This window comes from Canis lupus, chromosome 6, assembly GCF_048164855.1.
Source record: "Canis lupus baileyi chromosome 6, mCanLup2.hap1, whole genome shotgun sequence".
Classification (NCBI taxonomy): Eukaryota; Metazoa; Chordata; class Mammalia; order Carnivora; family Canidae; genus Canis; species Canis lupus.
Genome location: NC_132843.1, coordinates 18860411 through 18875355, shown reverse-complemented (window position 1 = coordinate 18875355; position 14945 = coordinate 18860411). Strand labels below are relative to the sequence as shown.

The 14945-nt window shown below is 34.1% G+C and overlaps 2 protein-coding genes across 7 annotated transcripts in view; one reads left to right on the top strand and one right to left on the bottom strand.

Moving 5' to 3' along the window:
* SS18 (SS18 subunit of BAF chromatin remodeling complex) overlaps positions 1-14945 on the top strand; it is an 80744-nt gene that overhangs the window by 42031 nt on the left and 23768 nt on the right. For all 6 annotated transcript variants that reach the window (XM_072829090.1, XM_072829095.1, XM_072829092.1 and 3 more), the window contains 2 exons: positions 13576-13743; positions 14382-14486. In XM_072829090.1, coding sequence (XP_072685191.1) covers positions 13576-13743; positions 14382-14486 — 273 coding nt within the window. The remainder of the gene's footprint in view (positions 1-13575; positions 13744-14381; positions 14487-14945) is intronic.
* The window catches only part of PSMA8 (proteasome 20S subunit alpha 8), a 123261-nt gene that overhangs the window by 100249 nt on the left and 8067 nt on the right, over positions 1-14945 (bottom strand). The gene's annotated exons all lie outside the window — the stretch shown is intronic.

Below are 14945 nucleotides of genomic sequence, written 5' to 3'. Positions count from 1 at the left end.
ATGAGCAGGAGAAGGGGCAGAGGGACAAGCAGACTCCCCGCTAAGCACGGAGCCCCATGCATGGGGCTCCAACTGGGGCTTAATGCAGGACTTTATCCCAGGACCCTGAGATCATGACTAGTGCTGAAGTAAGACGCTTAACCAACTGACCCACCCAGGTGTCCCTGATGTCATTCATTTTATTTATTTATTTTTAAAGATTTTATTTATTTATTCATGAGAGACACGGAGAGAGAGAGAGAGAGAGAAAGCAGAAGACATAGAGGGAGAAGCAGGCTCCATGCAGGGAGTCCGACGTGTGACTCGATCCCGGGACTCCAGGAGCAAACCCTGGGCCAAAGGCAGACGCTCAACCGCTGAGCCACCCAGGTGTCTCAAAATATTTATTTATATGAGAGAATGTGGTTGTGGGCGGGGGAGGGGCAAGCAGACTCCCCAGTCAGTAGGGAGCTGGACTTGGGGGTGGATCCCAGAACTCTGGGATCATGACTTGAGCCAAAGGCAAACACTTAACCAACTGAGCCCCCCAGGTGCCCCAGCCCATTATGTCATTCTTGACAGAATGCTATCCTTTGAAAATAAAACCTTTGTTTCAAGTTTGTAGCTGATTCATGAAGATACAGTTTGAAGTAACAACCATATCCATAAAAAAGGAACATTGAGTTTGAAACTAGTTTAAAATAATTTTTTTTTACACTTAGAAGTTAATTTGCCTAATTAAGCCTTTAAAGATTATTTTATCTTTACATCTTTTGGACGGTTTATTTGAGATTCTTGGATTTTGATTTTAAAAAATTTTATTTCAAGCTAATAAATGAATAACCACAAGCATTTGGTTTAGAGCTAGAAAGTTGAGAAAATAATTTTATCTTTACAAGTACAACACCATAAAAAACCTTTATTCTGTAGTTTATTTTACTTATTAAGGATATATTTATATGAATTTCCCTAAATTTTTATGAATGTTTTCTGATGTTGTATTTTAGCATTAAGAAGTAATTTTAACATAATTTGTTTATTAGAGTGTTGAGTGGAAATGCTGCTGTATTCTTCTATTATAAGTCTATTAAAGTTTACTACCATTCTCAGAGAATGAAATTATTATCATGTTTCTTTTTTTAAGTATTCTTGTAAATAATAACAAAAAACCAGTAAGTGGCGCTCTGTTCTACTAATTGCCCTTTAAAATATTTGGCATATTGCCAGCCTACAGCTATTTCAGTTACAAAATGTGAGGTTAATGCAATAAAATTTTCTAGATTTTGACTTTGAAAAACAAATCACCAAAGCACACCCAGATAAAGGAAGTTAAGGTTAACCTGTTGATAATTATTTATGGTGAAATAATATATTTTAATATTTAAAGATTAATACAGAATTTTTATAATTTTGATGAGATACACTGAAAACAAAGAGAGACAGTAGAATAAGTTGTCAGGGTAGCCTCACAAAACTGACGCTTTCTCCATTTTTTTTCCTCAAATTTGTTTAGTGCCCATGATGAAATTTCATTTTTTTTTAAATTAGGCCAATTAAAGGTTCAAAATAACAGCAAGATCCATTCATTGCCAGGTCAGAAGGGAGTCCAAATGTTTCTCTATACAATTTGGTTAACAGGAGAGAGAGCAAGAAAATTGGTAGATTTCACAGTAACTACAGTAATGATGGCACCCTGCTTAGAAAATATAATTTAAAAAAGGGTAGAGTTTGCACAAGAATGGATGTTGCTGTAGAATGGGTTGATATGACATTATAAGATCTGAAGAACAAAAAAATAGTGCATGCAGCAATATGTATGTAGAAAGTAGTAACTTTTTGGAGAAAGTAATTGAGGTGTTTATAAGAATTATTTGTTCTAAACTTAGGAACCAACTATTCTTTTTTAAAATGTCGTATTTTGTATTTGTATTATTAATGTACAGTTTTTCTTTTTACTATAGTAGTCAGTGCTTTTTGCTTTGTGTAATCTGTGAATTTTTTTTTTAAGATTTTATTTATTTATTCATGAGAGACACAGAGAGAGAGGCAGAGATATAGAGGGAGAAACAGGCTCCCTGCAAGGAACCTGATGTGGAACTTGATCCTGGACTCTGGGATCACACCCTGAGCCGAAGGTAGATGCTCAACCACTGAGCCACCCAGGTGTCCCAATCTGTGAATTTCTTAATAGTCCTTTTCTCTATACTTTACTTTCTATGTAGAGATCTGATTTAAAGAAATAAAAGTTACTTTTCAAAAAAGAATAGGATGGAAATTAGTGAGGAACTTCTCAATATTTAAAAAATATCTTCAGGACAAATAACTTTGCAGTTAAATTTTGATATTTCACATACAAAGAACACTAAAAAATTACAATTGCACAAAAGAAAGATATTTGAGGTTATAGCAATATCTACTTTTTTTAATCCTAGAAGTTCCTTGTAAAGTTATTTTATCTATTGGATGAAAAAAAATTTGATTATGAGTTTTATTTAAAGTTTTAATATTCATTTCATATAAAACATTTTCTTTGGGGGGGGGGGCTGGGTGGCCCAGTTGGTTGAGCGTTTACGCATCTGACTGTCAGTTTTGGCTCAGGTCCAATTTCAGGGTCATGAGATCCAGGAGCCGCCTCCACCCCCCTCCCCCAATGCCCCCTTGGGCTCTGCACTCAGCTCAGAGTTCACTTGTGTTTCTCTCTGCCTTTCTCCCTTTTGTGCATTTTCTATCTCTCTCAAATAAATTTTTATTTATTTTTATTTTTTATTTTATTTATTTTTTATTTTTTAAAATAAATCTTTAAAAAATTTGTTTTCTTAGGTAGCTTTAAAAATAAGCTACATGTTTTGCATTTAAAGTTTTCTGTTCTGGGCACCCCTGGTGGCGCAGCGGTTTAGCGCCGCCTGCAGCCCGGGGTCTGATCCTGGAGACCCAGGATCGAGTCCCGTGTCAGGCTCCCTGCATGGAGCCCGCTTCTCCCTCTGCCTGTGTCTCTGCCTCTCAGTCTCTCTCTCTCTCTCTGAATAAATAAATTAAAAAAAAAAAAAACTTATTTAAAAAATAAATAAATAAGTAAATAAAGTTTTCTGTTCTTAGGCTCTCTGCTCAGCGGGGAGTCTGCTTGAGATTCTACCCCCACTCCCCAGACCCCCTCTCTAACATAAAATAAATAACTGTTGGTCATTTTCTCTATGTACTCTTAGAGGATCTACTCTATATTTTCTTAGAGAGTCTACTGCTTCCATGAAAGGTTTAGGAATTGTTTCTTATACTGTTGGCAAAATGTTGTAAATAGTTCATCCAACTTAAACTTTGTGTTCTTTTCACTACTTTTCAGATAAAAGTTCAGGGATTATCACTTTGAACTTTAAGACTTGTTCAAAGTGAATGACCATTTTCTTAAATAATTGGATCTGTTTGCTCCTATATATAGCATAAACTTCACTAGAATTCAAATACTTGAATTCATTCGGATTATCAAAAAAAAAAAAGAAAGAAATTTTATCTGTATTCATACTATTTTGTTCTAGTGCCTAGAACAATGCCTGAGAGGAGACAAAATCTGTTTCTTCAATGAATAGGAATTAAACCCAGTGTCATATAATAACCTGGAAAGACAGAGTTACTACCTTAAATATATTTCTTTAGTAAAGCAACAGATATATTCATTAGAGCTAAAAGTCATATTAGAATATCAGGGCTTTATGAAAATGACCCAACAGTTACATTTGATAGAATCAATATATTTTCTATTCCTAGGCATTAATGATTATAGCTTTTCTCATTTAACATCATTTTACTAATTATATATTTGAATGTAAGGAGTTTTCACAAATTACTGTATTTATGTTAAAACATGTATTTCACAAGTTCCATGTATATAATTCTTCAGAGTTGGATCCAGATCTTGGCCCTGTAGATTATTTGTATATGACACCTTTGACTAAATTACTTAATAAGTAAAGTAAAATGATAAATATAAAAACCTTGATTCAGTAATTGTTTGCATAGTTTATATGAAATTGGCCAGAATAAAAAACTTTAATTTTTATATAACAAAAAAATTGAGATAAGTTTATCAGTTGTCTCTTTTAAGCATGTCAACTTCATTTCTGGTTTTAGTTTTGTCTGAATAGTGTTAAAGTCCTGGTACATTTAAGTAGTAAGTTTTGATTTACATATCAGGTAACGGTCTGATCTGGAGGCTTGATGTTGGAATAGTGGGAATTCTTTCTTTCAGTACCTTTTTAATGCAAATATAAAGGGTGAAGAGTATATATTATAGGCAGGAGTGTTATATTTATCATCTTATTATGCAGTAGATTTTTGCATGGTAAAAGCTGTAACAAGCAGATGTGCTTGAGAAAAGCCTGGCACTTACTTGTGCATGCATATTGTAGTAGTATATTTATTTCCTTGTGCCTCTTTGTTTTCAGTCTTTACAGATCTACCTCATTTTAAAAATAGCATTCATTATGTGGATCTAACATGATTTATTTAACAAAACCATACTCCCTTTTAACAAAACCATATCCCTCCAGGATCATGCCCTGAACCACAGGTAGGCGCTAAACTGCTGAGCCACCCAGGGATTCCCCTCTCATGCTACTTTTAGATGCTGTCAGTGATTGGTCACTATATCTATCATTTTATGGGCATATAGCAGAGTATGTAATTGTGTTGCTTCCTTGGCTCCCAGTTATCAACCTATGTGGTATTTTACAAAAGTTAAAAGTGTAGCAGGGAAATGAGAAGTAATACTGCTAAAAATGAAATCCAAATCCTTTGTAAATAGAGTTAGAGAAGAAATTGCTGACTGGGAATGTTGACACTGCTGCCATTTGAGAGACTCTAGATGTGTACTTGCAGGTACTTAGTGAAGGTGAACTCACTGACATAACATGAGAAAACAGGTTGTGATGAAAAGAACAAAGATGTCCCAGAGAGGGATGCCTGGGTGGCTCAGCAGTTTGGCACCCGCCTCGCGCTCAGGGTGTGATCCTGGATTCCTGGGATCGAGTCCCACATCAGGCTCCTGCAGGGAGCCTGCTTCTCCCTCTGCCTGTGTCTCTGCCTCTCTCTCTGTGTCGCTCGTGAATAAATAAATGAAATCTTAAAAAAAAAAAAAAAAATTGTCCCAGAGAAAAACTTAAGGCCAGCAAAATACTTCATATTGAAATTTTTGGAGACATTTCATAACATTGAAAGTACAAAGGATAAAATGCTGGAAGCTGATCCATACTTAGAAAGGAAGATGACAGTTGGCCAAGCTATAGAAAAGTTACTAACTCCAAGAATTTAGCCAACTACAGAGTTTTGGGGAATGGTTCCTAAGACTGCCCTTATTTCTGGTATCAATCGCAAGTTCTGAGATTCCCAAAAGCACTTTCAGGGTCAGTAATTCATTGAATATAGCTCACAGAACTCACTGAAAATTGTTGATCCCACAGTTATGATTTATTATGGTGAAAGGATAGAGATTCATGTTAGCCAAGGGGAAAAGTGCATAGGGAAAAGTACAGAAGAGGCACCATATGTGGAGTTTCTCTGTCCATGGGAGTCAGGATGCTCTCCTGGTCCCAGTGTGTAACAAACAATACGCATAGAATGTGGCCAACCAGGGGAGTTCCCCTGAGCCTCCATGCTCAGAGTTTATAGTGGCGCTCCACTGTGTAGATCTGATTGATTGTCCAAATTACTAATCTTAGTCTGTAATATGGAGTCCTTCTGGGCATGACCAGAAGCCCTCACTCGGGTTCAGGAGCTATAGGAATCCCCAATTTAATAAATACAGTAAATCTTCAATATGAAAAAATATTATAATACTATTTTTCTCCTTTCAAGTACAACATAGAAAGTTTACAAATGAAGAAATTATTTCAAATATTTTATTTCATGGAAATGGGTTTGACTTCTAGTCGATTTGAATGAGAATTGTGTGTATACTCCTCTCTCTGTAAAATTGGCAAATCTATGTAATATTGCTAATATTGCAGGTTTCTGCTACAGCTTTAGGTATATACAGTCATTATAGTTAGGATTAGATATTTTGTTTATAAATTGATCATTGCTGTATTGAATGAGCTTTTCAAGGTTGTAATTTTTTCCCCAATGATGACAGTTTTCAGATTATAAAAATAACATATTATGAAATATCTGGAAAATTTAGAATAAAGCATAAAATAAAAATCACCCTTTCTTACTTGTCTTACTCTACAAGTTTTAAGTTACTCTACAGACAAGCTACAGTCTACATAGGTATAGTAAGTAGGCTGTTCTTAGGCTCTTTGTAGCAGAAGTTTGAGTACTTGTAATTACATAATTATTTGTAATATCCATTTAATTATTTTCCCCTAAACTCTAAGTTCTGTGAAGTCAGGAACTGTGTCTTGTTCACTACTCTATCCTGTTTGTTGACTGATTAGCTACATTTCCTCATGCCATAACAAATTAGAAAACTAGTATTCTCTATGCTTTGTCATCCATCAACTGTCATTCTAGGAATGAACCGAAGAAAGAACTGTCACTGTCAGATAAAATAGATGATCATCAGTTTTACCAAAAACCTTTTGGGTGTAGAGAACTAAATCCAGATGAGTTTCTTCAATAGATTATAAACTAAGTTTCATTAAGATACTTTATTTTGAAAGATTAATTTATTTGAGAGACAGAGAAAGAGAGTATAAGAGAGAGCACAGACAAGCAGGGGGAGGGGCACAGAGAGAGAGGGAGAATTCTCCTGTAGACTTCCTGCTTGGCATGGAGCCGGATGCAGGGCTTGATTCCACCACCGTGGAATCATGACCTGAGCCAAAATCGTGAGTTGGATGCTTAACTGACTGAACCACCCAGGCTCCCCACAATACGTTTTTAAAACCTTTTTATGTTGAAATAATTACAGGTTTACAAGAAGTTACAAAGGTAATACAGAGAGATGCTATGTGTCTCTTTCCCCCAGCCATCTGTAATCCCTCAAAACCACTGTTAACTCCTTCGTTTTTATAATTTTGTCATTTTCAGAATGTTATAAATAGAATTATACAGTAGGAGACCTTTTGAGATTGACTTGTTTTACTCCACATAATATTTGTTTCAAGTTGTTGCATGTATCAGTTGTTCCTTTGTATTGCAGAATTAGACTTCCAAGGTATGGATATACCACAGTTTGTTTAACCATTCACCAATTGGGGGACATTTTAGTTTCCAGTTTTTGGCCTTTTTAAGTAAAAGTGCTATGAACAATTGTGTACAGTTTCGTGTTTTTATTTGGATAAGTTTTCCTTTTTTTGTTTTCATTTTGTTTTGTTTTTTAAGTAAACTCTCTACCCGATGTGGGGCTCAAAGTCATGATAGCAAGATCAAGAGTAGAATGCTCCACTGAGTTAGCCTGATGCCTCCTTTTTTCTTTTTTTTTTAAGTTTTTTTTAAAGATTTACTTTGTTTTAGAGTGAGAGAGAATGTGTGTGAGTGAAGGGGTGAAAGGGAGAGGGAAAGAGAAGCTAACTCTGCACTGAGTGGGGAGCCTGACACAGGGATCCTGAAATCATGACCTGAGCTGAATTCAAGAGGTGGATGCCCAGCCACCCAGGTGCCCAACCATTTGTTTTAAATTTTTTTAATTTTCATTTTTTGGGGATAAATACCAGGAGTGCAGTTGATGGATCACATATTAAGTATATGTTGAAACTGCCAAATAGATTACTAAAGTATCTGTGCCATTTTACGTTTTCACCAGCAGTATATGAGAGATCTGCTTTCTCCAAATCCTTGTCAACATTTGATATTGTCATTTTGTTTAATCTTAGCTGTTCTAAAAATGTATAGTGATAAATCACTGTGGTGTTAATTTGCATTTCCCTAGTGGCTGCTGAACATCTTTTTGTGTGGTTATTTGCCATCTGTATATCCTCTTCAGTGAAATGTCTTTTCATGTCTTTTGCCCATTTTCTAGTTGGATTGTTTGGGTTTTTACTGTTGGGTTTTGAGAGTTCTATATATATTCTTCTAAGATTAATTTTTAATTTTTTCCCCAGTACTTAATATGTAATTTTCAAACATACATGAAACTTGAAGGATTGTACCTGTATAGTTGCCTCCTTCATTCTACAGTTAGTATTTTACTAAATTTGTTTATTATCTGTCTGTTAATCTAGTAATCTATAATCTGTTAATGCACTAATCAGTGCATCATATTTTTTAGAATGCATTCAAAGTAATTTGCAGATATTAGTATATTCAAACCATAAACACTTTAGTCTGCGTATCGTTAAGGCTTAACATTTAAAAATTTTATTTTTTAAAACATTTTTTTCTTTAGGTAACATTTACATACAATGACATGTGTAGGTCTTAAATGTATCATTTGATGAATTTTGATATATTTATAACACAAACCCCCTAGGATTCATTTTATAGCTAACATCTTTAAGTACTCTATGAGATGCAGTCCTATTCCAATTTAAACATTTTATATGAACCACAGTCCGGCTTCTTTTATATAAGTGGATGATTGATTATTCTTTCTCTTAGATCTTTATTTCATCGTGTGGTCCTGAGACTATGTGGATCAGAATCATCTGAGGAAATTGTTAAAAAAGATTTGTGTGCCCCATCCTATACCGGCTAAACCAGAATTTCTAGGAGTAATTTTAGAAATTAAATTTTAACAAATATGCTAAGTCCTGCTTATTTACAATCCTTTCTCTCAATAATTCTGGGCATGATAATCTCTTCATTGCCAGATGGTTTGTAAGTTTGCAGCTTTCCTGCTTAGTGACACGAACGTAATGTTCTAATGCAGTCCATCTCCATAGCTTTCTACTGAGGCTTTTGGAGTTCTTTCAGTTGACTATGATAGATATTTAGGAATGTCTTTGTTATGAATTAATTTTCTAATATAGTATAGTTTAAACTATGTAAGAGGTATAACTAAGAAATTACCCAGTCTTTTGTTTTTTGGGTTTATTAAGCAATAATACATCCCTTTTCAGAAAGTTAAATTCATAATATAATTCCTAGACTAGTTTGTAGAGATGCTTGTGATTTAAAATTACGCTCTTGAGGATCCAGGATTTCTTGACTCAACACTTGACATTTTGAGCTGCATAATTTGTTGTGAGGGCCTGCCCTGTGCGTTTTGAGATGTTTGGCAGTATATCTGTCCAGTACCCACTAGGTGGCAGTATCACCACCACTCATATCAATTGTGACCCGCTAAAAATGTCTCCAGATTTGCTGAAATGTCTTCTGGGGGACAGAATCACCCAAGGTTGAAAATCACAGCTTTAAGAAACGGTTAATATAAGAAACTACATATACATATAAGAATGGTTTGTGTTACTAAACAAACAACAAAAGTTATTGGTACTAGTATGTTTTAATACTTTTTAATATTTTCATGAAAATGTATCTAAAAGTTTGTATTTCTAGATGAACTGTCCTTTTTAGTAACTGGAATCTATCGTGCTTCTGTTTTTTTCATTGGCTGCTAGGAAACTCAGCTAAGTTTGCATTGGTTACAGTGACTTTACTAGGTTTCTGGGATTTTCTTAGTTACTTGGCTGTTCTTTTATCCTTGATATTGTATCTAAATGCCTTATTATGAACTATTGAAAACTCTTGATGAGAACAGATGTACATTTTAGGTTATAAAAAGTCCTATTCATTTTAAATGGCTATTTAATAGATAATGGTAAGTTAGCAAATTGAGTTTGCTAGAATAGAGGAATTGTTTTTCTTGCAAATAAACTATTAGTAATACCTTCAAATGAGAGCTAAAAATGGTGTAGTTTGAGATTAAAAGGTTAAGGAACAGTAGTAAATAAAATGAGTAATAAATAGTGAAATATGAATTGGAAATTAGGCTTGGAGAGTATTACTTAGGCAGTTTCACAGTCTAATTCTTATAGATATAGGTGGGGTGAAGAAATTTTTCTTGCATTTTAGAATTTTTATAGTGTATTATATTAGTACATATTATATTCATATAATAGCATTATTATCACTATTATAGTGTGTATATATGTGTATATATAGTGTGTGCATATATATATAGGGTATGTATATATGTATATATACACACATATATATTACTTATAGTATATTGTAGGTAACGTTACATAGAACTGTTATCCTGGGAGATATTACATGGGAGAAGTATGATTTAACTTCAGAGAAGAGATACACATACTGGTTAAGAGCATGGTTGTAAAGTTGTCATCATTTACTAAGTGTGCGACACTTAAGAATTAAGATTCTTAATGCATATAAACCTTAAATTTTATTACCTGTAAAGTTAAGTTGATGATAGTATTACCTGTTTTATAGGATTTGGGAGAATAAATAATAGAAAGCTCTTAGCTTAGTATTTGGTCTTTAGTAAGTTCTCATTAACTGTTAGCTGTCATTTTTAACCTTTATTTAAAATAATTCAGGGACACCTGGGTGGCTCAGGGGTTGAGTGTCTGCCTTCGGCTCAGGCATGATTCTGGAATCTGGATCAAGTCCCACATCCAGTTCCCTGCAGGGAGTCTGCTTCTCCCTCTGCCTGTGTCTCTGCCTCTCTCTTTCTCTCTCTCTCATGAATAAATAAATAAATCTCTTTAAAAAATTCATAGATTAGTGATATGATTTTTAGAGCTTTAGTGTACTGGTTTGTGTTTGAGAATGTGATTATATATGTGTGTATGTGTACAGAATTTTTAAAAAATTATGTAATCCTTAATTTTTCACTGATTAATTAAAACTTAATGTTCTCTTTTTAGTTGTGTCTCAAGATATTTTTGACCAGTAACTTAAGATACAACTAAGTATTAACCATCTCACTGGAGCAAAGAATTACAATAATATAAAACATGGTGATTTGGGAATATTTTACATAGTTTAAAATATAGGACATTGTTTCCATAGAATATCTGTTAGGTATAAAACTCAAAATGGAAGGAAATAATGTTGTGATGAACATTTGTTATATGTCTTCTTAAAACACTTTTATAAAACATATTGTAGATAATTAAGACATTAGGATCTTTATGTAATACCACACTTTGTAGTGTATCTTAGCATCAAAATGATTTATGTAAAAGATGATGAATAACTTTTAAGCCATACAGTAATGTATTATCTCCTTATTTGCAGAAAATGGTTATAATAGACTCATTTTGTAATCTTCCTCTGTAGTACAGATTTTTAGGACTTATTTTGGGGTAACCTTTTGAGATTCAGCTCTCATTTCCATTACTGTCTCAAGGGATAATAGACATTTGCCAGTGTAGCATATTTCATTGTTGTAAAGAAAATAATATTATTCTTAAACAATCAGAGTTGAAGTCATAATTTTTTTTAAATGGGTAAAGCTTCAAGGAAAAAGATGAAAAACATCATGTGTTAGTAATGCTGTCCTTCTCCATTCTCTATGGTTTTAGGCTTGATCCTGAATGATGTTGAAGATCCTCAGAGGGAGGGAAGTGACAGAGTATAAAAGAAGGGTAGTAATTGAGCTCTTTGGGGTTGAAGCTGCTGACAGTCCCAAAAGATAAAGCACAAGTGGCATGGTCTTTTCTGTCTAGGGCTTAAGCTAGAATTACTTTCCTTCTTTAGGGCAAAGCTTAGAATTTTTTTTGTTATTGTATCCTTTTGGATTTTCCCCAGCTATCACGTTTTTGCTTTCTTCCTCTTTTACTTTAAATTTTGGTTCCAGTGCATATTATATGCATTAGTTTTATAGTTAATCTTCTGTAAGACAAGAGATCTTTAATCAGTGTTGGAGAAGAGAATCAAGGCACAACCTTTATCTACTAAAAATGAATTATAGGAATGTCTAATCATTCTGCCTATTAAATTTTACATGCTAGTATTCAATACTTTATTATATGGAAAATATATTTTAAAAATTATAAACTCAAACTGGTTTTATTTATTTATTTAGAATGAGAGAGTGCAAGTGCACATGTGTGTGCACGAGTTGGGGTGGGAAGAGGGGAGAGAGAGAATTTTAAGTAGGCTCCATGCTCAGCACTGGTCCAACCAGGAGCTTGATCTCCCAAGTCCTAGAGTAACCTTTGAAAGCTTTATATTTAGGATAAAATTAGAAGCAAAAATGAATTTGAAATGAAGTAGAAGACCAAAAGAAAGCAAATAGAAAAAGAGCTCTGATAAAATAGACAGTACAGTTCTTCAAATTGGAAGAAAGTTAGATTCTTTCTGCTTGTGTTGTTGCTGCTCTTATAGGCCAGTAATATGTTTAAAGAGGTGGTCAAAGGGGCGCCTGGGTGGCTCAGTTGGTTAAGCGTCTGCCTTCAGCTCAAATCATGATCTCAGGGTCCTGAGATGGAGCCCTCATCCAGCTCCCTGCTAAGTGGGGAGTCTGCTTTTCCCTCTTCTTCTCCTGCCCCCTCCCCCCCTCATTCATGCTCGCTTGTGAACTCTTTCCTCCCCACCCAAATGAATAAATAAAATTTTAAAAAGAGGTGAGCATGTTTTATTTTTAATTATTTAAACAATGAACTTTTGGCTCATCTGTGTAATTTTGCCTGTGAAAGTTTTCTCGGCCTTCTAATCCTTTTTGTAGTTAAATTGTCCCGTAAGTCAGTAAATGAGAAATACATAGCTGTTTAAGCAGTAAACTAGAGGATAACTCATACTTACTTCTGAGACAGTAACGGTTATAATGGTAGAATGGTGAGTTCTCCATACCATAACTTGACCCCGTGAACCTCTGAGGAGTTCTTTACATTGTTAGATGGCAACACAGAACTTTATGGCCATTGTTGATTATTTCATGTGATACATTTTACTATTCCATTATGATTCTGTAGCCATGGTAGGCAACTTCAGCATTGCTTGCTTTGGAAACCATAGTTCTGATAGTTGAGTCTGTGGCTTATTAAGTTTTCTACCTAGGTATTTTTGATTGAGTGTGTGTTAGAACTTACTAAGAGGGCACTACAGTCCTTTGATTTCAGGAAGCTTTTTTCATTTATAAATCTTACTGTTGGAAAAGCGAAAGAAGACCCTTTTAAATTTTTGTCCTAAAATTAAAGTTTATGAAATTTAACTGATGTAAGTATATTTATAAATGTGTAGTTTCACTATCAACCATTATATAATGAAATGAGTGGGCATTGAAAAAGGGAGAGAAAAATGGGTGTTCAGAAATTAGATTTCTTTCCGTTGGTTTGACTGCTGATTTGCTGTGTGATTCTGTGAAGTGTACTTTGTTTTAGTGTATTTTCTTATATACCTTAAAGATTCTCTTTTTCCGAGAATTGTGTGGATAAATATTATATAGTATATAATAAAAAAATACATACATCCAAGATTTTCATATATTGTATTCACTTTGCATTTTGAAAAAGTCACTAGGACACTCCTCCAGTAGATTTTAAATCAACTACAATGGGTTAGTTGTTTTCCCTTGTTTGCAGATTATATTCGGCATGTAAACTTCAATTGAAAGATTTGTTTTTATTACTTGAAGTCAGTTTTTATTATAATATATATTTTGGAGATTGTATGATAAAAGGTTTTTACATTTCTCTTAAGTTGTTAAAATTATATACAGAAAAATTGTGTGCATAATGTTTTGTCTCTTTTCAGGTCCAATGATGCATCAGCAGCCTCCTTCACAACAATACAATATGCCACAGGGAGGTGGGCAGCATTATCAAGGCCAGCAGCCTCCCATGGGAATGATGGGTCAAGTTAACCAAGGCAATCATATGATGGGTCAGAGACAGATTCCTCCTTATAGACCACCTCAACAGGGTAAGATTACATGTGGGAAATTTCCTGCTTATTATAAATGACAGTAGTTGAAAGGCTTTATTTTAATAAACTCTTTATATAGGCAGAGTCAAGGCTTTTTGTTTCTTGACTTTTATGATGATTTTTACGTATTTTTTTCTAAAAGTTAGTGGATATAGTAGGTACATAGTGTATAGGAACTTCCTGTTACACAGCTTTCTTTTATCTATTTTTTTCTGGGAAAAAGGTTAATATCCTAAAATTTGATAACAAAAGCTCACTAATACATAGCAGAAGATAATATTTTAGTTTTGAGAAGTTACTGAATATAAGATGAGAAACAAACCCTATTTTGTTCCAAACTACTCTAATACCAGAAAGAAAATTTTCTACTAGTTTGAACCTCTTTTTAAGGAGTTAGTATTTGTTCTTTTAAGTTGATCTTGTTAGATACTGCATGTATGGTCATAACAGTTTTTGTGAAATGTGGTTGTATGATGTTGCTGTGTGTTTGTGTATCTGTGTGTGTAATTAAGAATAGTTAAAAAGTATCTCAAATGCCAGTGCATGGGAGGGGAGTCTACAGGTGAGAAGTAATTTCTCTTAATAACAGATTAGAGAACAAATTATTTACCTCTTGACTGGTTGTGGTTTTTCAGGCCCACCACAGCAGTACTCAGGCCAGGAAGACTATTATGGGGACCAATACAGTCATGGTGGACAAGGTCCTCCAGAAGGCATGAACCAGCAATATTACCCTGATGGTAATCTCTCCTAATGTTAATTTTCCTGTTGTCTATCTGTGCCCAATATTAATGTAGATAGCTGTTCAAGACATTTTAATGAGGATGAAGAAACTCACAATATGTTTCTTCTAAATTTAGAAACACTTTTTAAAGCATCAGTGGTCGCATTAGTTTATAATCCATTTCAAAGTATATTTGGTTTAGATAGTCTGTATTAGTACCATCAGGAATTATTCTGTCACTGGAATCCTTTCTTACATAAAAGAGGATCCTCTTAGTTTGGAATTGTTAATTTGAACCAAAGCAGTTGTTACTGATACACTTTTTTTAAATAAACACTTTATTGAGATAATTCACATACTGTAAAGTTCACCCATTGGTTTACTTTTATGCATGGTATAAATACACAGAAGATCTAGTTCTTGAGTATTTTTCCAAGTTTCATCATTTTTAGTTAACATTGAGTACTTCTCAAAG